Below are 23,494 nucleotides of genomic sequence, written 5' to 3'. Positions count from 1 at the left end.
AGGAAGAAGTTCAAGGAAGTGATTGGTTGCTGAGCAAAGAATTCATGGGGAGGATTTATGGATCAAAGAAAGAATATAATTAAGATCATGACAGAGACCGATTATAGCAAAAAAGAAGAAAGTAGCGAACAATGATTTCAGTTTTTAGAAAGTAGAAAATCAAACAGTGTGTCATGTCAGTATCAGTTGTGGGTTTTCCTGTATGTGTCACTTTATATCCAGTTCAACTTTTTATGCTTTTTAATCTAACAAGCCGAAAAAGAGAATTGTAAGTGTGGAATGCAAATTCTAAATTTGCTTAACTGTAGTAGCTTACCTCTTCATTTTTGGTATTTTCGATTCTTTTAAACGTAGTGAGATACCCAAACTTTCTTTGCAATGATAAAAATTTTCTAAGCCTGGTTTAAAGACCGTACTAGACTTTCACCCTTGATGGTGAATGTCTGCCAACACATCAGTGGCATGCTATCTGCTGGTTCAGGCCAAGCTTCCCCAAGTTTCTTTCTCTGCTGTTGAAGAGAGCAGTTGAAGAGACAACAGAGGGGTTTCCTTGTCACTTCAGATCTAGCAACTTGAGTCTAACAAACACAGGATCGTGTTAGACTCCACACTTCAGTGGAGTCAGTGGAGTCTTAGCCCCTAAAAAAGGGAAACTGAACCCTCTGTCTTTGTCAGTGTATTATGCTTTTTAAAATGTAGGAAAAAAAAGACACAGAGGGTGTGATTTGCAGAGGTGCTTGTTGGTTACAATATATGATCCTCAGGCAATGCCTGCTGGTGGTCTGTTTGGGAGCAGAAACGTGTGGATCCTTCTGAGCATAAGAACTTGGTTTGTTAGGCGAGAAGATTTTCTGAGCACAGACATGGACTGCTCTGTTAGCTGGCCCAAGAGGGTTGTCATGCGCATGTAATCAGTCTGCTAACAGATTTAGCCTAAGCCATTGCTGTTGTCATTGTTTCCCCTCTGTTCATAAAACCAACCTCCTTTTTTTTCTGGTTGGCTTCCAAATGGCAAAAAGTGCAGTGAATTTATCCAACACTGGGGAGCCATCATCTTTTTAGACATTGCTCCAAAAAGCAGTGTATGGAAATCTGCTTTACTTGTTATTGGCTCTGTCAACATTGTGATAGAACATCTTATTCTAGAATTCTTTCGTAAAAGTAAGCCTTTTTTTGATCAGTGATAGTTGTATTCATCTTCTTCAGTATTCTTTTCCAGTAGGTGTTTTCTGTGGTTGTGAATATTCCTGGAACTTGATTTGAATATTTCATTTTTTTTAATTGATACTAATTTTTAAATTAATTCTTAACTGCTATTTTTTTGTCCTCAGGAAAGATTTCATAATATACCGGGAACCAAATGCTTCTCCTTCACATGTAACTGAAAATGGCTTTTCTGATAAGGTAAAAAAAATTAATGATGGCTATTGTGAAAGGCTGAATTAAGACTATATAAACAGCAAATAGTTTTGTGAGTTTTATTACTCAACACTATGAAATGTTCTGAGAGTTTTAACAATTTCTTTTTGTACATATTTAAGGCTTCTGTTGATACATGTAGCACTTCTTTTTAAATGGATATTTGGGGTGTATCTTCCTAGTAATCTAAAGTTTTGTAAAACAATTTACAGGTGCTAACTCCCATAGCTACCTCTGTCTTAAAGTTTTTTTGACTTTTGGACAAATCTTTTTTTTTGTTTAAAGGATATGTGTGTGTTGGTACATAAGGTTGAATTTAAAAGGTAGTGCTAATATGAAAAATCAAGTGAGATGCAAACACTAAAATATCTGCATTTTTTTAATAGGTATTGCTGTGCTTCTCAAATGGAAACCACTATGATATTGTTTATCCCATAGAGTATTCAGAAAAGGCTGCTCTGTGCCAGTGTAAGTATTATGGTGGTTAGTTAAAAGCATGTATTTTTACCAAAATCTTAAAATGGTCACTCTTAGGTTTCAGGAAAAACACTGTATGAAAGCTCATTGTAGCAATTTTTTTTAGTAGCTTAATTTTCCATTTGAATTGTCAATGACTGTATGGTTTTGCAAGAACACAAATTCTTCCTGTGTCCTGATTCTTGACAAAGCAGATTATATGACAAGATAATATTTACCTGCCTCTTTGAATCTGGGTGGTCTGATGTAAACAAAAAATGTTGGTGTACTAATCTATAATCTGTTGCATTTTGTCTGGTCAACATTCTCGTGTTGATTTTGTATTTCAGACTATGTTAGCAAACTAATTGTGTTAGAATTATCCTTGCATGTGTAACTTGTCACAGAAATTACAGGGGTTGCATGTGGAAAAAATAACTGTCTTCATGGATTATTGTTTTCTTTGGTTGATTGCAGAATGCTCAAAGGTCCTAATCAGGTTTGATGGGTCACTGTGACAGTCTCTACAAGGATTCTAATTCTTCATGGAAACTCTGCCTGTGTGCAGAGTTGCATGGCAGAGGGCAAATTTGACCTAATTTTTAGTATGCATACCCGTAGTAGCTGCAGCTAGTTCTGCTTTTAACGCTTTCACAGTTTAAGACATCAGAATGCTTGCTTGCTTTGACTGAAGAAATTTGAAATGCATCACTAATGGTAGTATAAAATCTTATTTGCCTTGTAATTGATTTTGCCCTTCCACTATCTCCTCCTCTTCCCCAGCTCTACTGTATGAATTGCTTTATGAGAAAGTATTTGATACAGATGTAAAGAAAATTATAGCGGAACTTAGTGCTGGTGGTGTCACAGAGGAAAGTAACGGTAGCAGTGAAGTATCTGCTTCAGATTCAGAAGATGACAGCTACAGGTAAATTGGATTTAAATGTTACTGTAAGGTGCCCGTAAGCAATACATGTTAAATGAGTTTTCTGAATTTCTGGTGGGTAGTAGAATTCTAATACTTAGGGTTGAAAGACCTTTACAAAATACTAAGAAAAGAAACACTAAGTGACAAGGTTAGAAAGAATGAAATGTGTCATCTTCCCTGTACCGAAGGACAGGTTTCTCATTCCTCTGTTTATCCTGTAGTCTAGCTTCACGTCTCTTTACATAATGGAATATTGCCATTGCAACATGTCCCTCTTCCTGTTTAAAAGAGCAGAATCCCCTGGGGACAGCTGTCAGTCTGCCAGTCTGGCATGGTAAACTGTCAAAGTTACTTGGCCAGCTCTTGCAACTCAGTACAGTTACAGGAATCTACTCCAGATTATGTTTCCACATCTGGGGGCTGAAATACCTGCTTGGGATGTATCAAAATGGAGAAATACAGATATAGCTTGCTACGTTTTGTTCTGTGATCTTTATGAAGTGATTCTGTTTGTGGGTTTGTGTTCTTTTTGCTGGACCTGAATGCTTTAGCTAGCTTTGAGATTTTGACCTACTGATTCCTTTTGTACAGTAAGTCTTCCACAGTGCCATTTTTGCGTTTACATAGTGTCAGTTTTTTTCTGTTTAATACTGTTCTAAAATCTCTGGCTGTGTGAAATTCCATTGAAACCATGGAGATTATGCTGTATTAGTGCATCATGTCCCCTCTTCCCACTTAATGTCATTAAAGTCCTTACTGGGGACTCTGCTGTTGTCTGTGCGGCATGTGTCAGAAGAAATACTTTGAGATATTGGAAGCTGATTGTTTTTTTGTGGTTTATTTTTTTTTTTTTACCTCAAGCTGAAAACAACAGAAAGGAAGATGATGCAAATCACAGAAGGAAAACCAAGTTGTGGGAAAGGATTTAGCTTCCTTTCTTGTTTAGAAAAAAAAAAATACTAGGGAGCATTGCCAATTAAAATACAAAGTATTTCTGCCTTGGGGAACAATTATTGTGGTTAAATGTCAGACAGTGGAAACCTTCTTCATTCCTTTCTGCTCTTGAAGCTTTCCTGGGCTTTGTATGCAGTAGCATCATCCTGTATCTTTGGGATTCATAAGAAAATAAACTGCTAACCTCCATAGCACCTTTGTAGATGAAGGTCATAAACTCACTTGAGACTACCAAACTCAACATTTTTTATTTAAACCATATGTTTTATGACGCAAGAGCCAGTGTGTGTAACTCTTGGTCTAGTTAACATGAATTGCAGACATTTTGCTGTGTTTATGAAGTCTTGATTTTCCTGCTTGCATTGAAGTTGACTTCAACTTGTTTCATTACCTAGTTTTCCAGAAAGTCTTTTGCATTTTATAAATGTCAACTTTTCAGTTATGTTGTTATTAAATGCAATAGTTTGTTTTGGTTTTGGGAGCAGTTAATGCTGACAGATACTTACAGCTTGCTGTAGGGAAAAATACTTGGTTTTTCTCTGTGGAAAGTAATTTTTCCACTGATGTCAGGTGTAGAAAATAAGAGTAAACTAGAGTGTCTGATGCCAGTTCGCTAATAGAATGTTTTTTGGTTTTAATTTTTTTTTTCAATGTCTGCTTTTGCTATGTTTTCCTTATATAACTGCAGACATTTTAGAGGAATTTTTTGTTTCCTTTCCCTGCTCCCTTCCCCCCTTTTTTATTTAAGTGATGGCTAAGTCAGTACGCATAAATTAGACATCCTAAAACTTGTTCTAAACCCCAAAAATATTATTTTTAGCTTTATATGATACAGAAATGTAGTTCTTTGTTTTAGACAGCTTTTTCATTTTGAAAGATGTTCCGTGGTATGCTTATTGTGGAAAAACTGTGTAGAAAGTGGTATTTTTTTCCGCTTCCAAGAAAATTCTTTACCCAGTTTTCAGGCATTGTTAATACTATAGTGTCACAGTTCACTTCTGTCCTTTTGCAGGGGTAATGCTACAACAGTTAGCGATACGAATGGATTGAAATCTCTTTCTGACAACAAGGTATTTATATGTTAAGATTTATTTTCTTATTAGTGATTTGTGATTTTCCGTATTTTTTGAGTGTTCAGTGTTCCTGAGAGAATCTTGTGTTTCTAGTTCTGCTAATATGTGATAGCTTAGAAAACTACCTACTACTTTGAAAAATAACTTTTGCTTTTCTTGTGCCAAAAGCTGGATAGTGTCCTTTTAACACTACTTGGTTCTTAATTTTTGTTCTGATATGGTTAGAAGAAAAAGCATTGAAAAGGTAGTTGAATTATGTTATGCTTTATGTATTTTGAGCTTCTTTCTATTTTAGTTTAAAGCTGAGCACTGTGGTTGAAAAATGGAGAATGTTACATCATTATATATTTGATCATTTAGGACTTTGTTCTGTTTCATACAGCACCTTAAGAGCAATGGGAATCCTGCCTTGTTGGTCTTACCTAAAAAAGTTCTTAAAGCACTCAATCCGTTAGTTTACAGAAATGTTGAATATGACGTCTGGCTCCAGTCCAAATGGGGTAAGTAACCAAATACTTAAAAGTTCCAGCTTTTGTATGCTGATGTATAAAGTGAGGTCTCTTGAAGAGCAGTGGTGCAAATGGAGGTTTGGGTTTCGGCAGTGGTCTTTCTCACAGGGGTCAGTGTGCAGGTTTAGGGTGTGTACCTGGGGTTTGCACTTCTACTGCATCAAGAAAGTAACTCTTACAGTGTATTTAAACTAACAATATGTTATTGATAATGTATTTACAGATCAGCAAAATCAAGATTTTTCTATTGCCGCTGGCATGCAATACTCAGTTGGAGATAAATGTAAAGTAAGTAATAGTTGCATTATAGTTAAAGACATTAACATTTTGCTGAAGATGCCCCTCTTCATTTACTGTTTTGATATTTATATGCTGCTTTCTAAATATTCTTGTGTCTTCAACTGAGTGCATGCTCAATATTTAACTGTTGGCAGTATTCATGGCTTACAGCATACGTCTAGAAAAGGCAGGTGATAGAACATATGATCAGTGCCAATTTACTGGATTTAAAAGTCACAATGTTGACTTCAGGAGTGTAGTTGGTAAAATGACTGCGGACCTTAATGTTAAGTATGAAGATAAGTTTGTTCAGGCTTCCCTCTGTGGTGAGTCCTTGCTTAGCCTTGTAGAATGCTAGCCTGTGTGTGAGAAGCAGGTGTGTTTAGGGTATTTTATTCAGTTCAGGCTAAGCTCTGTTTTTTCTCTTGGTGGGCTCCATAAGCTAGGTAGCTACTCCTGTGGTGTGTGAAAGTGTGGGGTGTATCTGTTTTATAAAACTAATTGTTATCTCCCCTGCATCTTTTGCTGATGAAAGCACTTGCTTTCTTATATTGAGTTATGGTGAAGTGTTTGCATGCATATATGTACATGATGGACAACTAAATTTTGGTGGTTTCTGTCATCTGAGCTTTTCTTTGGAGAGACCAAAACCAACACCATAGTTCCATGTATTTATATTCAGCTCTGGAGATAATGATTACTGTTTGTAAATTGACTTTGCTCTAAACATGAGTTTCAAGTAATGGAATACAGCTTGCTGCTTTAGTTACTGCAGATCCTGAAGTTTGGGACGACTCTTCCTCTTGAAGTATTCAAAGTGCACTACACAATTGCACTTTAAACTCTGTTAAAATTTGGAGTATGCATTGCTGCTTAAGAAGAAATAAGATTTACCATTAAATTCTATAGTGCTCAAATTTTACATTAATCTCCTTATGTGTGTTAACTAAACTGTTGGTGCTTGGCTAAACATGGTGCTTTCTAGGACACTTGACCATCTACTTAAGGTTATTCTTCTGAATGTGAAAATACCCAGTTTTATTATGCAGTGTGGGGGCTCTTTCAGTCTGTATTTTTGTGTGTGTGTATGTGTAATGGAATTAAGCATAGTGAATAAATTCAGGAAAAACACATCTCTGAACCTAGAGTGAGTTGATTATTTATTGCTTAATGGGAAAGACTTACAATTTGTATTTCAATGTATTTCATGTAGTATTTACTAAAGGGTACAGGTATTATTAGTAGAAACATCTCTGGTAGCTAACATACTCAGTCAAATTTTATATGTACGTAGCGAGTCAGTGAATATATGGGATAAAAACATGAGGAGGAAAGACAAAGGAAACGGTGAAAAGTGAAATTGACCAAATTAATAGAATTCGAAAGCCAAATATTCTAGCAGAACATTATGAAATTTATGTGTATCAGAAGACTTTTAAGAATATGGAATGTCAGACGAGTAACACTGTGATCATGTCTGAACAACTTTTTTTGGTTGTTTTCAAAGCAACTTCCTGAAGAATAACTTCAGAAATAATTGGCGTTATGTTCTTAACTACACTAAATTTCCCTGAAGTTAGTAATGAATTTTTCTTTTCTTTACATGGATTTTGACTAGAAAAAGCTTTGGGTTTTATTCCAAAAGAAAGTGTTTTCAGTGAAATTGAAAAGCCTTGATACACTGTTTACTTCTTTCTCATGTAGTTTTGAAAGCTTGTTTCATTATGTCATGTTACCAGGCAAGCTTTCTGGGGTGGGTGTATATATAGTTTTTTGGTTTTGTTTTAGTATTTTTGTTTCTTCTTGAAGAAGTGATATGAATTGAAGATTTGCTTTTGATGCATTTACTGAATTATGTGATATTTATTTCTCAGGTCTTCTGTTGCCCAAAGGAAACGCTCTATTTTTGACATTGCTGTCATTTTAAAGTGCTGATGTTCTCTTATTGTCTTCTTTGACGTTAATGCACCTTTTGTTTTTTCTTACTCTTTTTTCTTATAGGTGCGCTTAGAACATAATGGGAAGTTTTATAATGCCCACATTCAAGAAGTTTGTTCGGAGAATGGGCCAGTTGTTGTATTTGTAGAAGAGCTAGGAGCAAAGTAAGTGCTGGATCTGTTTTGGAACATTTCCAAACTGAACACTGGTAATGGCAGCATTACTTGAATTCAAAGTTGATTTCAGTCCATAAAGTGCATGTGCTGCTTTATTTGAAGGGATACTACCACAAAATTCAGAAAACAACATGCTAAATAGGAAAAAGAGGTTCTGCACTGGTTGTCATTGCAGGCTTTTTTCTTTAGTGCTAAGTAGTCTGGATGTTACCTGCAGAGTGACATAATAACTACATTAGTACTCAGGGATTTTTATTTTTTTTTTCCCCAAGATCCAATCCTAAACAGATTGATACCATGTTAATTAAGTGTTGCTTGTGGTGCTTATTAATTAGATGCTATATTTGTGATAAGCTTTTGATATTAAAAGGTCTGTCAAAGCACCTAGCTTCTCTATTGGTTGAGTAGCGCCACCTGATTTCATACAGAGTGCTAAGCAGCTGTTCGAATCAGCATCATCTTTGCCTTTCCTCGGACAAACCAAGTGTTTAAAGTTGTTGGGGGCTGTAGTGTGGTTTTGTGTGTTGTTGGGTGACTGTTGTTTGTTTTTTTTGTGGTGGTTTTGGTTGTTTAGGGGGTGTTTGTTTCTGTTTGTATTTTTTGGGGGGGGAGGGTGGGGTGGTTTGACACATCTTGACCTCTGCTGCAAGTTCTTTAACACTTCTGGGACAAAACCAACCCACAGCTGAGTGTAGTTTGGAGAGAGGAAAAGCTTTCAGTCAGGGTAAATGAGGGAAGGTGAAAAGTGTCCGTTAATCTGATGTGATCTGTTATAAAAAAAGAAAACGCTGTGAGATCTGGGATTGTCTCATAGCTTGCTATGGCTAAATGGAGATTTAGCCAGATTTGACCTGTCTATTATAGATTTCAATGTCTTCCCTTCAAATAATGTGAACAGTTGCTTGGACATCCTACAGTATTCTCAATTAAAAACACAGTAACTGTTGTGGCATATAAACCACCAACATAATGTTTTTTTAATCCTGACATCTGTTGTAGTTTTGTGAAAACTTTAGCTGAGTATATCACTTTTTCTGGTCATTATGCTTTTCTGTCTGCCCTGAAGACATAATACTCCACAACTGGCTGATCATTCTTTACAGGATAAGTTTGCATCAGCATATTGGAGAGTTTTATTAAACCCCCCAAAACCAAACAAAAAATGCTACAAAAAATGGTTTGTTCTTCTATGTGCATTGCTTGAGTGTAATTATAAAGAACAAAGATCTTTGAATGCAGTGTTCTCAAAAGTGGAAAGATCCATCAGTCTTAGTGAACGTGTGCTATTAATTTGTGCAAAGCCCAGTCTGGTCTTTTAAAATACTTTTCCCTCCATAATTCCTTGTTTTTTAGGCATGCTGTCTCACTGAAGAGCCTTAAACCTCTTCCACAGGCCTCTCCTATGGAGGGCTGGAACACTGTGCCAGGGAAGAAGATAAAAAAGTTTTTCCCAACATGGGGGCAGAATGCTCAGCCCGGTAGGATTGTGCCTGTCTTTGTGTGGCAGAACCTTTATGGTTAGCTGGTTTGTCCCAGAGAGCTTAAAAAATGAATAAAAAAATACATCTGTTTTTGTGTCTTTAACATAGATGCAGATTTCAGAGGGCCGAAGAATCAGAGCAAGTCAGTAAAACCCCAGTCAGCACTACCTCCTCGACTTCAGCATACTGTGGGAACCAGGCAGCATCAGTTCTTATGTTCTGGACCCCAGCCTCATCAGACCTCAGCTGAACAAAAAGCTCCAGGCAGGAATCCTTCCCAAACTGTAAGGTAAAGCTGTGATTAACATCTTTCTTACCTGGAACTCCAGCTGAGTTGTTTGGAGCCCAGGGGCCTGCTTCAGATACTTCCAACATGCTGTTTTGAAATATGCTGCCATTGACATCTTAAGAAGTGTTCAAAATCCTTAAGATTAGACACAAGCACAAGAAGAATAATTCTATTTGTTTATTTATTTATAATTTTCAACTTCAAAATTGCTGGCATTGTGAGCTCACACCTTTTTTTGTGTGTGTGTGTGTGTGTGTGTGTGTGTGTGTGTGAGAGTATTTCTGCTGGAAGCACTATACACAGAACTGCAGTTCCTTCGTAGGGGAATGCTCTTTTATTTTCTGTTTGGGGCTCAGGTAATGCTGCATGTAGTGCTGCTTAGGCAAGGCTAAGATATTCACTCAGCTGAACAACCTGGTCTAGTGGCAGCAGGTTCGGAACTAGATAAGGCCCCTTCCAACTCGAACCATTTGTTTGTTATCAAGTCTTTCAAAATTGGATTGAAATGAGTAAATCATGGATAAAATCAACTCCTTCTCTTAAATTTTATGTGTATGGGTAACTTGCAGTAGGCAGAGGTCTGGTATATGTGGTATCACATAAGCAGTGCTATAATTACCATCTTTCTTACTTCTAAATCCTGAGTTTGTGTTGTGTTTTATACTGGTGAATTTCTTTTTCAAAGTGATACAGTTTCTCTTTTTAATCCCTTTGCAGAAAACCAGACAGGGAAAGAATTGAGGATCCAAACCATGGCAGCAGAGACTGTAACTACTTTGGACTGTCTCCAGAGGAGCGCAGGGAGAAACAGGCTATAGAAGAGTCGCGTTCACTCTATGAGATTCAGCAAAGGGATGAACAAGCTTTTCCTGCTCTTTCCAATGTATGTTTTTTTCCCTGTTATCAGTAGTGCATTTTTTTGTACTTGACTATGAACCTTTAATTTGCAATTGTCGTTTTGCTGTCCTTGCATTTCAGTACAAAACAAAAGTTGTTTTTTTTTCACACTCAGTTCCTACATAGAAATATGCGACTCTACAATGTATTACAATTCAAGATAAGACACATACATAGCAGTATCCTTTGGGAATAATAAATGTTGATCACACATAGTTCTTGAGGTATCTAGATATGGTAGGCACATGAGATTCTGAAGCTGTGAGCTGCTTTTTTTGTGTCACTCCTGTCTTTGAAAGGCTTTGCACTCACAGTTACTCAGATGTCTCGTATACTGGAGTCAAGCTTCGAGGTGAGGACAGAGCTTGCTCTGAAGTACAGTTTAATTTAGCTGAGAAATAGCTCAGTAGAATGACACTGTGGTGCTTGAATTAGTATCAGAAATGACTGGTTTCTGATTTGGTACACATAAAACCTGTTTAATTTATAAGTGACTTTTTCTTTTTAGCCTGGGAACTTACTGGTGTCATAAGTAATGCAAATTCTTCGTCAGACATGCTCTTTTTCTGTTGTGGAGCTGAGCTGGCTTCAGTGGACTTGTCTATGCCTGAGGGAAGAATGTAGCCTTTAGATTTGAGAGCTAAATGATGCAATTTTAAAACAAAGTGGATTGGAGTCTCGGTACATCCAGGAAATGAGCACATCCTGTGTGTGAAGAGCTGCTGTCTACATAGGGTTATTCTAGAGGCATGTGAGGCTGTTTGGAGTTAAATTCTAGGGCGAACAGGAACAAGAACCAGACAGGGAAGAATTGAGGAGGTAAAAGATGTGCCTTAAATCTCTTGTTTTGTGGAAGTGGCTTCCTCTACTGTACCTTTCAGTTCTTAAGCAGTTCTTTTATTGATGTAATCAAGAAGAAACGTACAGCTCTTCTGCGCTGCAAAGAGCAGATTAAGACTGAAGCCTAATGGAGGGAGGTTGCTCTCGCTCTGAGGTGTGGTTAAGCGTGCTGTATTTGCTCACCTGCAAAAGGAGGGTGTGATTTTAAAAGCAGGTACTGTGAAGTAGTTTTTAGTTGTCATGCAAACTAATGACATGAATGCTTTTTAAAGGACACTTGGCAAAATTTAGCAATGAGTGAAAGAGTGGCTGAGTCTGAGTGATACTGAACAAGACTGCTCCCACCCCACACTTCTGCCTATCACAGTGCTAAGAATCTGTCATAAAGGCGTAATACATTAGGTGATGTCAAAGTATCATCAGACTATTTGTGTGAATTAATATTTCTGCTTTTGTAAACTTCTTTAGAATCAGTCAGTCTGTCAGGCTGCTACACAGACTGTGGATAACTTAAACCAGAAAAAGTTCTCAAGTAGTGAGAGAAGAAACAGCAAGTGGACAGCAGAGGTGGAAGAGCAGAAGGATAAAGGTAAAAACAAATGGTTTTAGGCCAAGGCTTTTTTTTGTTTGCTTGTTTTTATTACTAGCATCAGAATTTATTCAAGATGGGGCATCTTTTAAGCAGTGAGGGGAAAATTATCTTAAGTAATAGTGCCAAACTAAGCTAGGGTCAAGGTAGCAAAGGTGTAGTTCGGAAAGAAAGTGCATGTTTTCCTCCTTTGTGAATGTGGCAGAGAGAGCAAGCTCCGTGCTGGGATTTTGTAATAAATGGGAAGAGGAATGTGAGAAACAAAAATATTGTCAGAGCTACCCCAGATTACATCCTGTTGAAATCATAGCGAGTGTGGCATAAAGTGTCAGTGGGATGAGTATTAGGAGTGCTTACTGGAGTCAGTTAAGAGAAAAGCAGATAGAAAGAACTATTCAGTGTGGCATGGTTAAGAATTGTCAGGGGGTGATAAAAAAAGTGAGGAGAGAAGGTGGTGTACAGAAGAGTTGAACACACACACACACATTTACAGTAGAAAGAGCTGTCACATAGTCAAAATTTGGGTTTTCTCCCTCTGCCCAATCTGTTTTAATGCACTTCAGCTTCTCTTCAGTGAATAACCTTTCCTTTTCTGTGAGGAAGTGGAACATAACAATAATAGGTAAAAGCTGTAGCTGTGAGGAGATAAGTTACTCAATCTTTGCTAAATGCAACTGATAGGGTGTTTTTTTAGCTTTTTCTTTTTTTTTTTAATGAGTTTTTTGGTCCTACCAGCTTTGCTATAACTGCACCTTGAATTTGTTCTTGGCTTTTTCCATTTTTTTTTTTCCTGAATAAAAACTCTCTAGCCTCCTTTTAAAAGCTGTTCCTTCCCTTCGTTTTTAAATATGTTCTTTTTTTGTTCCCCTGTCTTCGGCAGCAGCAGAGCATTGCTGTTGTGTATTTATGGTACTTGTGCTCCATAGTCCCTCTTTCAACATGGAATGCCACCCTGAATGCTCTCACAAGGACTGACATTGCCTATTTTTCATTCTCCAGACATCTGAAAACCAGTTTTGTTTGAAAACTGGTTTCATCACCAATGCCAAAAAGAGTGTTCCATGTGGAGAAAGCTCTTTCCTATGATGCCATGAGAGATTTTGCTGAAGTGCGTAGGAAGTACAGCTTTCTCCATGTGTTTCGTGATGCCCTCTTCTGAAACTAGGCTAAAAATCTCATGGGAATAAACTGCACTTCCTTCTGAGTATTCAGAGATTTCTATTGCTGTTTGGGGGATTGGCAATAATTCTCATAAGCAACATTGGTTTAATTTACATTATTGTCTAGTTGCAGTAGTGTATATACTAAGCTTTTTAAAAGTACATGTCTGTTTAGCAGCTACTATTAAATTATGTGCATGAATTTGATAGACAGTAGTCAAGTAACCAGATTTGAACATAAGCTACAATGTGAAGACCCTGTAAAGATCTTAATGAATGAGGATTATGCCATGACTGTTTTCAGGACCGCCTCCCCCACCAAGTGTTTGCTGGTGCTCAAGAAATCAAACTTTCTGCATCATTTTGAAAACTTTCTAGATATTTTGAAGCACTGAAACCTTGTAAATTTATCTGTCTGTAATTCAGTCAAAACTAGACGAGACTTTAAGCTTCTGCTGTCTTGAATATAGAGAACATTTTCACTTCAAGCAAAGTATAAACTTACTGCTTTTTCACTAGGAGGGATTTGGGATGAATGATGTGTGTTTTAAAGAGACAGCTATATTTTTTCACGTTTCCCTCAGGCATCACCAAAATGGTTAACAAATACCAATAAACAATTCCTGTAGAGCTTTGAAAACCCAGGTTGAAGTAGCTGCTCTGTTACTGCCCTAACAATTGTTTGTTTTAGGATGCTTTGATCTTTGATAAAAAATTGAAATTTAAGGGTTTTTTTTAAAGTAATATTTGCTGAGGTAGGTTTTGTTTTGAAGGTTTAACTTGGGAAAGACAAACTTTTAACTGGCTTAAGTTGTGATAGCCGTAAATGGTGTAATGGTTCATTTACTAGGTTATGTCTTGGTGTTACAGAGTCAAATTCCAGGCAGATCCACTTAAGTCAGAAGCTTGAGCCAAATTCATCTGAGGTAATCTTAAAGAAAAGACCAAATTTTTGTTTAATGTTATTGCTTCTCTGGTACACGATTAGCAGAGCAATAGCTGCCTTTAGAGCTGTGATTGCTGCTGCTGCTTTACAGCTTTTAGTGAAATACTTCTAAGGTTGGAGGCTTGTATTGCTGTTGGCTTTCCTCAGCCCCTGTAACCTATACTTACAGTCTTTCTGAAATCTGAGTTCTCAAATCTGGGCTATCGAGAGCATTTACGAATCTGGATGTGTAATTGCTTAGTAGAGTCTGTACTTCGAGTATAATGGGACCACAGAAGATTTGATCTTTACTAATAGCTTCTGTGTTAACAGACCGTGATCTCTGAAGTTCAGTGAAGATTTGTGGCCTCTTGTTGGATTTTAACCTTTACTGTTCTTTTAATGAGCAAAATGTTACACTAGTACAATAGTGATTGGGTGCTTAGCCCACATTGTATGTAGTGTGGCTTAATACCTTTGAATGTCTTTCTGAAAAGTAAATCTTACTATTAGACTAGCAGTGTCTGTTGTTTCTAACTTTGCTTTAGAAGAATAGTCAAGATGAGAGTTGTCCAAAAGATTCATCTCCTTTGGAACAAGTAAAAACAGATTCTCCGGTCCTTGCTGAGCAAGTAAGAAATGTTTGTTTGATTTCAAAGTTTTCCAGTCAGGAGACTTCAGACAAAGGGGAGCTGCATCACAGCCATGTATGTATTCTACTACTGGCTTTTAATTATATGGTCATTTTTATGGTGATAAGTGCTAGAATTATAGAATCTGTTACATCCAACATACAATGTAAAAGGACAACCCTTGACAGAAAAGTAAAAGTATATCCTTTCTCTTCTGAGGGAGGGGTGGTTTTCTACCTTTCTGCTAAATAGCTGTGCTTTTTACTTTAAACTCTTTACCTTTGCCTTTTCAGATTTATACAAGGTTATAGGTAATTGTATATGAGGATGGCTTTTCTTTTGGATAGGATATACTTAAATGTCATGCTTGTGGAAGTGTTACAGCACTGATGGCTGGCTGTGGTACAGGCACATTCTGGATAGAGCTCAGTGCAGAGTTCTTCACAGAGTGATGTAATGGATCTCAGATCTGTTACGTATACAGTCTGATATGTTACTAGTTAATACTTTGCTGTGGTGATGGTGAGAGTCTTGATAATACTGAGCCATCAAGCCTTTTTTTAATAGAACTCAGACACATTAGGGGTCACCAGCAGTGGTGGCTTGGAATAATTTAAAGTGCTCTCTTTGTTTCATAGAACCTGACGGAATGCTTACCAAGCGTAACTCCAACACCCTCACCAGTCTTCTCTGAGGTGCATTTACCTCCAGCAGTGCCTTCTGTACCAGCCATTGTGCCAGCTTGGCCAAGTGAGCCAGCAACCTATGGACCAGCAGGTTTGGAGAAATACTAACATAAATCAGAAATTACTAGCCCTGAAGAATACTTTAACTGTCTTCCTAAATTGAAGATGCCTCCAGGAGCTACTGTTTTGTGTAACTTCACATCCCAAAGGCAGTCATTTGTAGGAATACAGCTTCTTAGTGCTGAAAGCTCGTTATAGTAGATCTTTGCCCATATGTATGATTTGCTTTACTCCCTACCTGAAAGTGAAGACAAATGTGTTCTCAATTCTCTGTTTTTCGCTTGAGTGGGGTAGCATTGAGTTTTGAAGGGGCTTACTCTGAAGGTCTGCTTAAGGTAGAACGTACCAGCGTGTTGAAGCTTGGTATGTGTTTCTGCTCTGTGTCCTATGTAATAAGCTCCTTGATTCACTAAGGACTCAGCGTGGCTCTGGTATGTCTGGAACTAATGAGATCCATTTGGACCTGAACTACAAAGCCAGTGTAATCTTATTTCTGTGTTGTGTGTACGTTCGCATATGGAATTGGCTGAGATTCAGTACTGCTCACTAGATCAGGTGCTGTATTTTCTCTCCCACTGTTGTGTTTCTGTACAAGAACTAGCTTTCAAATCAGCATAATGTATGCACATGATACAGTAACAATCCTGTCGTATCTGACCGCATCTGTGACAGAAAAGCCCAGTTAATCTGTGCTGCAAATTAATCAGAGTTGAAAGTAAATGACTGATCAGAATAAGAACTGCAGAGAGTCACATAATAAATTTCAGTTCCTCCTCTTTCCCCTCTATCCCTTCTTATTTTCTTCTGGTACTCATTTTAAAAAGTAAATATGGGAAGACTTTTTCTGGACATCTCAACTGTTTCCTTCTTTTTGAAAACTATTCTCTACATTTAGCCAAATCTTTTGTGTGGAACTTCCTAACTGAAGAATTTCTTCTGTATCTTCCTGAATATCTGGGTTTCTCCCCCCCCCTTTTTTCCCCCTCCTGTTTTTTGAAGCCTGCTTTCCCACTGTAATTGAGATCATACACGTATATTTTTCCCCCCCTTAGGTATTCCAGCCCAGATACCTGCTTCTTCATTGATGCCAGCCCCAGCAACGGGACCTGACTCTATTGTGTCACAGGCTCAGGTAACATCTGCTCCAGTTGCTGGAGTTCCAGTGTCGCTCCAAGCAGTTAATCAGCCTTTAATGCCTTTGCCTCAGACTCTGAATCCTTATCAGGATCCGCTATACCCTGGATTCCCTTTTAGTGAAAAGGGAGAAAGAGCTGTTGCACCCTCTTACTCCCTGTGCAGTACTGGGGAGGACTTGCCTAAAGGTGAGAAGCTGGAATAAGGTTTGGACTCTGTACTGGTTTTCCTAATAGGTTCTTTTCTCTAAAACTAAAGACAACTCCTTAGGTCCTGTTGTTAGTCTGTGTCAAAAGATCTAATTGTTGTCATTCAGTGATTTATGGCATGGGAGGGAATATTGAATAGAGTGGTAACCTTTTAGCTTGTGTTGCTAACATTGCAGTTACTTCAGTTGGATATACCTGGAAATCTGATACAATCATTTTGTGGTTCTCAGCTTGACACACCATAACTTGGACATTTTGTGAAGGATTTTCTTTGGAGAACTGCTTCCTTTTACTGTAACAGGTTTTCTCATGTAATCAAAAGCTTGGAAGTTGCTGAGGATTTCCTTAATGGTCTGAGAAGATACAGGTTTTGGCATACAAAGATACAGAATATGCCTATAAAGAACATCTTGTGTCTGACTGCATGGGGGTGTTTGTTTACTGAACTGTTTCTTTTAGAAGTTCAGCTCTGCAAACTGTTAAAACTGAAATTTAAACTGCAGTTGTGTTCTGGATATCCTGCTGGAGGTGTTGGGGGGATAGGAAACAAAACCCAAACCCAAAAGTGAAAGACAGACATGCAAGCAACAACTTAATTGTGCCAGTGTGTATTGAAATGGAACTTTGTGCAGGGACTGGTTGTTGGATGAGATGAAGTGTAATATTTTAGGTCTTCATAGATATTTTTCTTTTTTTTTTCTTTTCCTAGATAAGAATATTCTCAGATTTTTCTTCAATCTTGGTGTGAAGGTAATTCTTGAAACTTACCTTTTTTTGTTTGTTATACCATAAAAATTATGTGTATTTGGTAGCACTTTGAGTGCAGAAGTTTGGTTGCTGCAGCTGTGTACTTCAAGTTTGTATTTAAATATCTTATCACAGAACGGTTTGGGTTGGAAGGGACCTTAAAGCTCATCCAGTACCAACCCCCTGCCATGGGCAGGGACACCTTCCACTAGCCCAGGTCGCTCAAATCCCCGTCCAGTCTGGCCTTGAACACTGCCAGGGATGGGGTAGCCACAGCTTCTCTGGGCAACCTGTGCCAGGGCCTCACCACCCTCACAGGGAAGAAATTTTTCTTAATATATAATCTCATTCTCCCCTCTGTCAGTTTAAAACAACCTCCACCCACCCCCATCCTGTCACTGTATGTCCTTGTCAAAAGCTTTTATCCAGATTTCCTGTAGGGCCCTTTAAGCACTGGAAGGTGCTCTAAGATCTCTCCCAGAGCCTTCTCTTCAGGCTGAACAACCCCAACTCTCTCAGCCTGTCTTCATAGGATAGATCTGTGTTCTTTCAGAAGCAGAGTACTGTGAAAGAGGAAAGCCCCTGTGACCATGTCTGTGTACTGGCAAAGCCATTGTAGTACCAATCCCTAGTATGTCTCAGGCTTGTTCCACATGGCTTTGGCCATAAGGAATAATTTTCTTTGGTGGCTGTGTGTGAAAAGAGAGAATGTTCAGCACCTTACAAAGTAAATTCAGATTTGATAAATATGTGCCTAATACAAGTCTCTTTGCTTAATAGAAAATCTGTAAGTCATTAGCAAGTATCACTGCTAGTGTTTGTATCCTCAGCCTACATATAGTTGGGACTGGCCCTTCTGGTCCTTTGTATTATTTAGGATATAGTCTGTTATTTTGGTGTCTCAGCACCATCTACTGGTCCATGTTCCATGTTCTAGTAGTTATGCTCCTCAGCTGTAACCAGACAGCACAGCAGACCTGGGAGCTTCTTCCTGGTCCCTGATCCTGCCATACTGTTATCCACATGCTTCCGGCTGCTGATTAAGGGTGAACTGACTGGTTCCTGTTGAGAGGATGTCTGAGTGGGCTTGTCAGGATGGTTTGCTCAGGGGACTGATTATACAGATTGCACACATGAGACCGTGACAGACTTTGGGCTCTGTCCTCAAATGACTCCAGAATTTCCTTGGACAGCCATGTGCCTCCAGCTGCCTTGTATGGAGCCCTGTATGGCCTGAAATATGTACATTTGTCATGTTGTATTATAAAAATGTGTCATACAACCATAGTATGGTTTGGTTTGGAAGTGAACCTGAAGCTCATCCAGTTCCAACCCTCTGCCATGGGCAGGGACACTTTCCACTAGACCATGTTGCTCAGAGCGACTTCTTGTTGTTTCAGTCATTATCCTTTAGAACTTTGGGAAGTGAGGGGCAAATTGTGAATTAATAATTGTGATTATGGAAAATGAACTTGAAACGTGTGTCTTAAAAACGTGTATCTACAGCTTGACTTACCAGCATTGTGTGTTTAGATTAACTGTACAGAAATTGTTACCCAGTTTTCTTACTAGCCGTACTTTTTGCCCATTTCAGTGGCATGTGGAAGGAGAATTTAAAAAGAACATCATCCTGGAGTCCTAAGTCCTTGAATTAAGGACAGTCATTGTAAATCAAATTTAACCTTTACTTCCTGTAATGAGCTATTTTAAAATGGTAACTGACTTGGGTGCTATTGTGTCTCTTCAGGTGACCACATGTTTTGTTTTCGCTTTCCCCCTGTCTTGCAGGCATACAGTTGTCCCATGTGGGCACCTCATTCTTACTTGTACCCCCTGCACCAGGCCTACTTAGCTGCTTGTAGAATGTACCCGAATGTGTCCCTTCCTGTGTACCCGCACAGCCCCTGGTTCCAGGAGGCACCGCCGGCTCAGAGTGAGAATGAACCTGCACAAACAAACAGGCATTTCCCTGTCCAGAGTGAGGCCCGATCCAACGGCCAGGTCCCGCAGGTTGATGGTAGGTCTGCATCGCTGCCTCTCATGATCCCTGCAGCTCAGGTGTCTGAAAGTCAAGGACAGGTCTGTGTGGAATCGGAGAATCCAGTGCAAGCTCTTCATGCAAACTACGAGGAGTCCCTGAGAGGGAAAAACGTGTTCCCACAGCCACACTTCGGACACAATCACTTTCTAGGAGCTGTTCCAATAGCACCTCCTTTCTTTTCTCACTTCTGGTATGGGTACCCAGTTCAGGGTTTCATCGAAAATTCAGTAGCGAGACCTAATGTCGTTCTGTCACCTGAGGACAAGGAGGCAGCTTCTGGCACCTCTGCTGGCATGTATGTGGCTAAGGAATGCAGCCCTCCAGCTCCTGGAGGAAACTCTGCAGAACAGCTTCAGAGGACTGACACCAGCAGCGGGTCCAACACTGTGCCGTTCCCTGTGGCTAGTGCAAGAAGACTCCAGGAAGCTCCAAAGGAAGCTCCAGCTAGGGCATCTCAGCTAGAGCAGACTGGTCCTTCGGCTTCTCTGGCCAAGCAGAAAACAGCTGGGCAGCGAAATCGTTCCCCACAGCCACTGGGGACTGAGAGGCAGCCAGCAGTGCCCAGCACCCTGCCGGTCCCATCAGAGCCAAAAAATGAACCGAAACCCAGCATTCCCAGTCGTAAGGAGAAGAGTGATAAAGTTAGAGAGTCCAAGGGCACTGGCAGTCAGCAGACAGAGAGCAGGGTGCAGCGCACCAGGGAAGAGAGCTCCGAAGATGAGAGTGAAGTTTCTGATATGCTGCGAAGTGGGAGATCGAAGCAATTCTATAGCCAGACTTACGGAGGAGGTAGAAGGCCCAGGGCTGAGTGGGGTTACTCCAGCCGGGGAGGATACCAGTTCCAAAGAAATGAGGAAGCCTGGAAAGGGCCACCCGGCAGGGGCAGAGATGATGGCTACCAGTGTCAGCGGAACTTCAGAGGGAGGCCATACCGCAGCGACAGGAGAAGGGCAACGCAGGCAGATAGTCAGAGGGGGCAGCAGACATAGAATGAGTGGATTATTGAAAACGTTAAAATGCATAAAGAGATTTGAAGTAGCAGTTAAAAATCTTTGTATTTCCTTTTAGTAAAGTTCAAAATACGTTGTTAACTTTTGACGAGTGAAGACAAGGAGGATGTGAACTCCTACCATGTGTTTTTGGGGGATTATAGTTTGGCTTAGTAATTTTTCCTAAATGTCAAACCAGGAAAAAAATAGGTTTAGTGTTTGGTAAGCCTTTTTCCCCCTACAAACAATAGGGTTTGTGATAGAAGATACCTACATTTACTGGAGTGACAAATTACAGCATTTGATGTGATCTAGATTCTAAAATTGACAGTAACACTGCACCAAATAGAAATGTAGATTTTATCATACAATGCCTTAGTTCTGAACTGAGCTAAAGGAATTCTCAGCCTACTGCACTGTTGTCTTTGATGCTTCCAACCCAAAGGCCTTTCATCTCAAAACCAGAAAATAATTGATCTGTCAAACTTGAATGTTTCTCTTCAGTGTGTTACACGTGTGGCAGCCAGATAGCCCTGGGTCTTAGGTATGTTGTATATAGTTCTTTTCATATTCATAGGGTATATTTTTGAATTTTACAAAGCATTTATTTGTTGAACTCAGAATCAAGACAGGCAGTCGAGAATAGCTGGGTATGAATTCATGAGAAATGGCTGTTTCCACCAAGAATTCTTAACGCTGGGGTGACTAGAATGGTGCCTATGCTGACTGAATAATGACAAAGACAATAAAAATGTAGATGCTATGCATTTCCAAAATAATTCTGCACCTGTTAAAATAGCAGAAGTTTTTTTAATGCCACTTTAACACTAATGCACTGACAAATCCTAGATATTTTGTGAGGAGAGATGCTTAAAGGACATGTGACGTTTTTTAAGTTTGTATGATTGAGCTACTGTTCAGTATTGTTTTGTTGTTGCACTGTTGATGCAGATTCGTGTTTTGCATGTACAACTCCTTGCTGAAACTACTCTGAAAAGCAAGATGGAGTGTCTTGGTGCGCTCTGCTCTTTCCCCACCGTTCAGAAGAAAGTGGCTTCTGCCTTATATTTTTACACTGTGTTGGAGTTCTGATGCTGTTTCTTCTGACCCCGATCATGATCCCTGCAGTGTTCCTCTTGCCTTTGCAGTTTGGATGTTCATCTGTCCAGACTCGGAGAGTGCAGTGTGCAGTGTTCACTCGGCTCCATTGCTCTGTAAGATTAACTGTTGTGTATATTTTTGTATCTCTGTATATAGCAGTGTAGGTGATGGTACCTTCTGTTCGTGTTCCAGGTAGTACGCCCTTGATTAGGCAACTTGAGCGATAGCGATGTGATAATTCTTTTCAGATGCATGCTATGTATAAAACCCTACTTAAAATAAATGTGTCTTTTCAATTTCTTTCTAAATTGTATTTACGTATGTGAAAGTGTTGCAGTGACATTTAATATAGGGGTTTGTTCTGATGGAGCTGCTCGTAGACAGAAGCAGAACTAAACCACTTACTACATGGGCAAGCTATGAATTGAAAGGGGACATGAAGTGGATTTCTAGTTCTAACTCAAAATGGTGGGGGGTGGGGGCTGTGCTGTGGGGTTTTTGTTATTTTAACCTAACTACTTCGCATTGAGTGCATTCAGGATTTTGAAAGATGCCATGTTCAGTTTTTCAGATGGAGACTTAGAAAGGGCTTCCTGTCATTATTCCTGGGAGGTCCCAGAATGTACAGTTGTAGCCTGATCTGCCCAGCAGTCACTGGAATAATCACTGTGCTAGAGCAGGCATTTAACTGTGGGCTTTGTTGCAAGAATGGAGGCCCTGTGCTTTCCACACAAACTTCCTGGGAAAAGAAAGCCATGGCAGTTAACTGCTAGGGCTCTGCTCTTAGAATTTACTTCTAAAAATTGACTTGTACTATTTAAGATGTACCTGTGCCCCACCTTACTACTCTACCACAGTTAAGGACCGAAATGTGCCCATGTAGCATCTTCTCCACCTTCCCTGTTGACACAGTAAATACAGTTTCCTCTGGTTTTGCCGAAAGACTCCTAGTTCAAACGGCCAAAATCTTTACCCAGGCCAAGATGGTTTAGGTTGTAGGATCCCACTGGTGTGTAGGGGACTATATGTAATATTCAGCAGGTAATGAACTGAGAGATAATGGCTTCAGCTGTCTGCTAAACCACACCTTTACCCTAATTAAGTCTGATTAACAGAAGATGCAGAGTTCAAATCCAAAGGGGTATGTATGACTTCAGTGTAAGTTTTAGTTAGTGCAGAAATTTTTGTCTAAACAGCTGCTGGTGGTGAAGGCTGTACTCATTACCTGTATTTTGTCATGGAGTATATCTGCTGGTATAATGCAGATGGACTGGGGGTGAGAGACAGACATAGCAATGTGGCGTGTATGTAACACCTGACACTGCCAAGGTTATAAAACAGAATGGCTTTAAAAAAACAGTAAGACAAATCTCTGTCTTCTCCTGTAACTTACAGAGCAAAAATGTTCATAAAGAACAGAGCTGTGTTTTCTCTCTTATAACATTTTTCATATGCCACTGAAGGCAGAGCAGAGAACTGTTGCATGGACAATACCCTTCCTTCCTTTCTCCCCTAAGGACCTTACTTCCTGTGAAAAAACATTTGCTTCAATTTCGTCTATAGCAAGCATCAAAATTCCTGCATTTTAACCATGTACAACTGTCATTTCTCCATGGGAAGCACCTACTGATGGAGGAATGAGTTGGAAACCCCAGCCATTAACCTTTCCTTATGGTGTAGGCTTAAGTTGCAGAAGATTGAAAGGATTTTTAGTGTACTCTTTTAAGACGTTTAACTGAATACTCTCCTGTAAGTAGGTCTGAAAAGATGCACAGGGACAGGTGACTAAATAAGGCATAGATACCTTCTTTCATATTGTTTGTACTCTCTCTTTTGTGTGTTCTTTACTGCAGCATGAGAAAAGGTGTGCATAATGACAACTGAAATAAATCACTCATTCAGCATGTGTGTAAGAACTTTTGACTGTGTCACAGACAGCTGTAGGTTAAGAGGATATTTATGAAACCCTCATCCAGAGAGAT

At 39.2% G+C, this 23,494-nt stretch overlaps 1 protein-coding gene across 7 annotated transcripts in view; it reads left to right on the top strand.

Moving 5' to 3' along the window:
- OTUD4 (OTU deubiquitinase 4) overlaps positions 1-21,795 on the top strand; it is a 33,305-nt gene extending 11,510 nt beyond the window's left edge. Inside the window, exons 5-22 of one of the 7 annotated variants that reach the window (XM_061354152.1) lie at positions 1,332-1,404; positions 1,806-1,887; positions 2,659-2,803; positions 4,770-4,827; positions 5,213-5,330; positions 5,563-5,627; positions 7,620-7,720; positions 9,086-9,210; positions 9,322-9,502; positions 10,220-10,385; positions 11,708-11,828; positions 13,859-13,914; positions 14,462-14,620; positions 15,184-15,322; positions 16,344-16,423; positions 16,499-16,613; positions 17,344-17,384; positions 19,170-21,795. In XM_061354152.1, coding sequence (XP_061210136.1) covers positions 1,332-1,404; positions 1,806-1,887; positions 2,659-2,803; positions 4,770-4,827; positions 5,213-5,330; positions 5,563-5,627; positions 7,620-7,720; positions 9,086-9,210; positions 9,322-9,502; positions 10,220-10,385; positions 11,708-11,828; positions 13,859-13,914; positions 14,462-14,620; positions 15,184-15,322; positions 16,344-16,423; positions 16,499-16,613; positions 17,344-17,384; positions 19,170-20,411 — 3,067 coding nt within the window. In that variant the 3' untranslated portion in view covers positions 20,412-21,795. Of the gene's footprint in view, positions 1-1,331; positions 1,405-1,805; positions 1,888-2,658; positions 2,808-4,769; positions 4,828-5,212; positions 5,331-5,562; positions 5,628-7,619; positions 7,721-9,085; positions 9,211-9,321; positions 9,503-10,219; positions 10,386-11,707; positions 11,829-13,858; positions 13,915-14,461; positions 14,621-15,183; positions 15,323-16,343; positions 16,614-17,343; positions 17,385-19,169 lie in introns of those variants that run through there. The other 6 variants (XM_061354149.1, XM_061354153.1, XM_061354150.1 and 3 more) reach the window with 6 other exon arrangements.
- Positions 21,796-23,494: the final 1,699 nt, after the last annotated feature.

This window comes from Neopsephotus bourkii, unplaced genomic scaffold (assembly GCF_033783945.1).
Source record: "Neopsephotus bourkii isolate Nb327-2 ecotype Australia unplaced genomic scaffold, CSIRO-AGI_Nbou_v1 NB_718, whole genome shotgun sequence".
Taxonomy (NCBI): domain Eukaryota; kingdom Metazoa; phylum Chordata; class Aves; order Psittaciformes; family Psittacidae; genus Neopsephotus; species Neopsephotus bourkii.
This window is presented reverse-complemented; position numbering and strand designations above follow the sequence as displayed.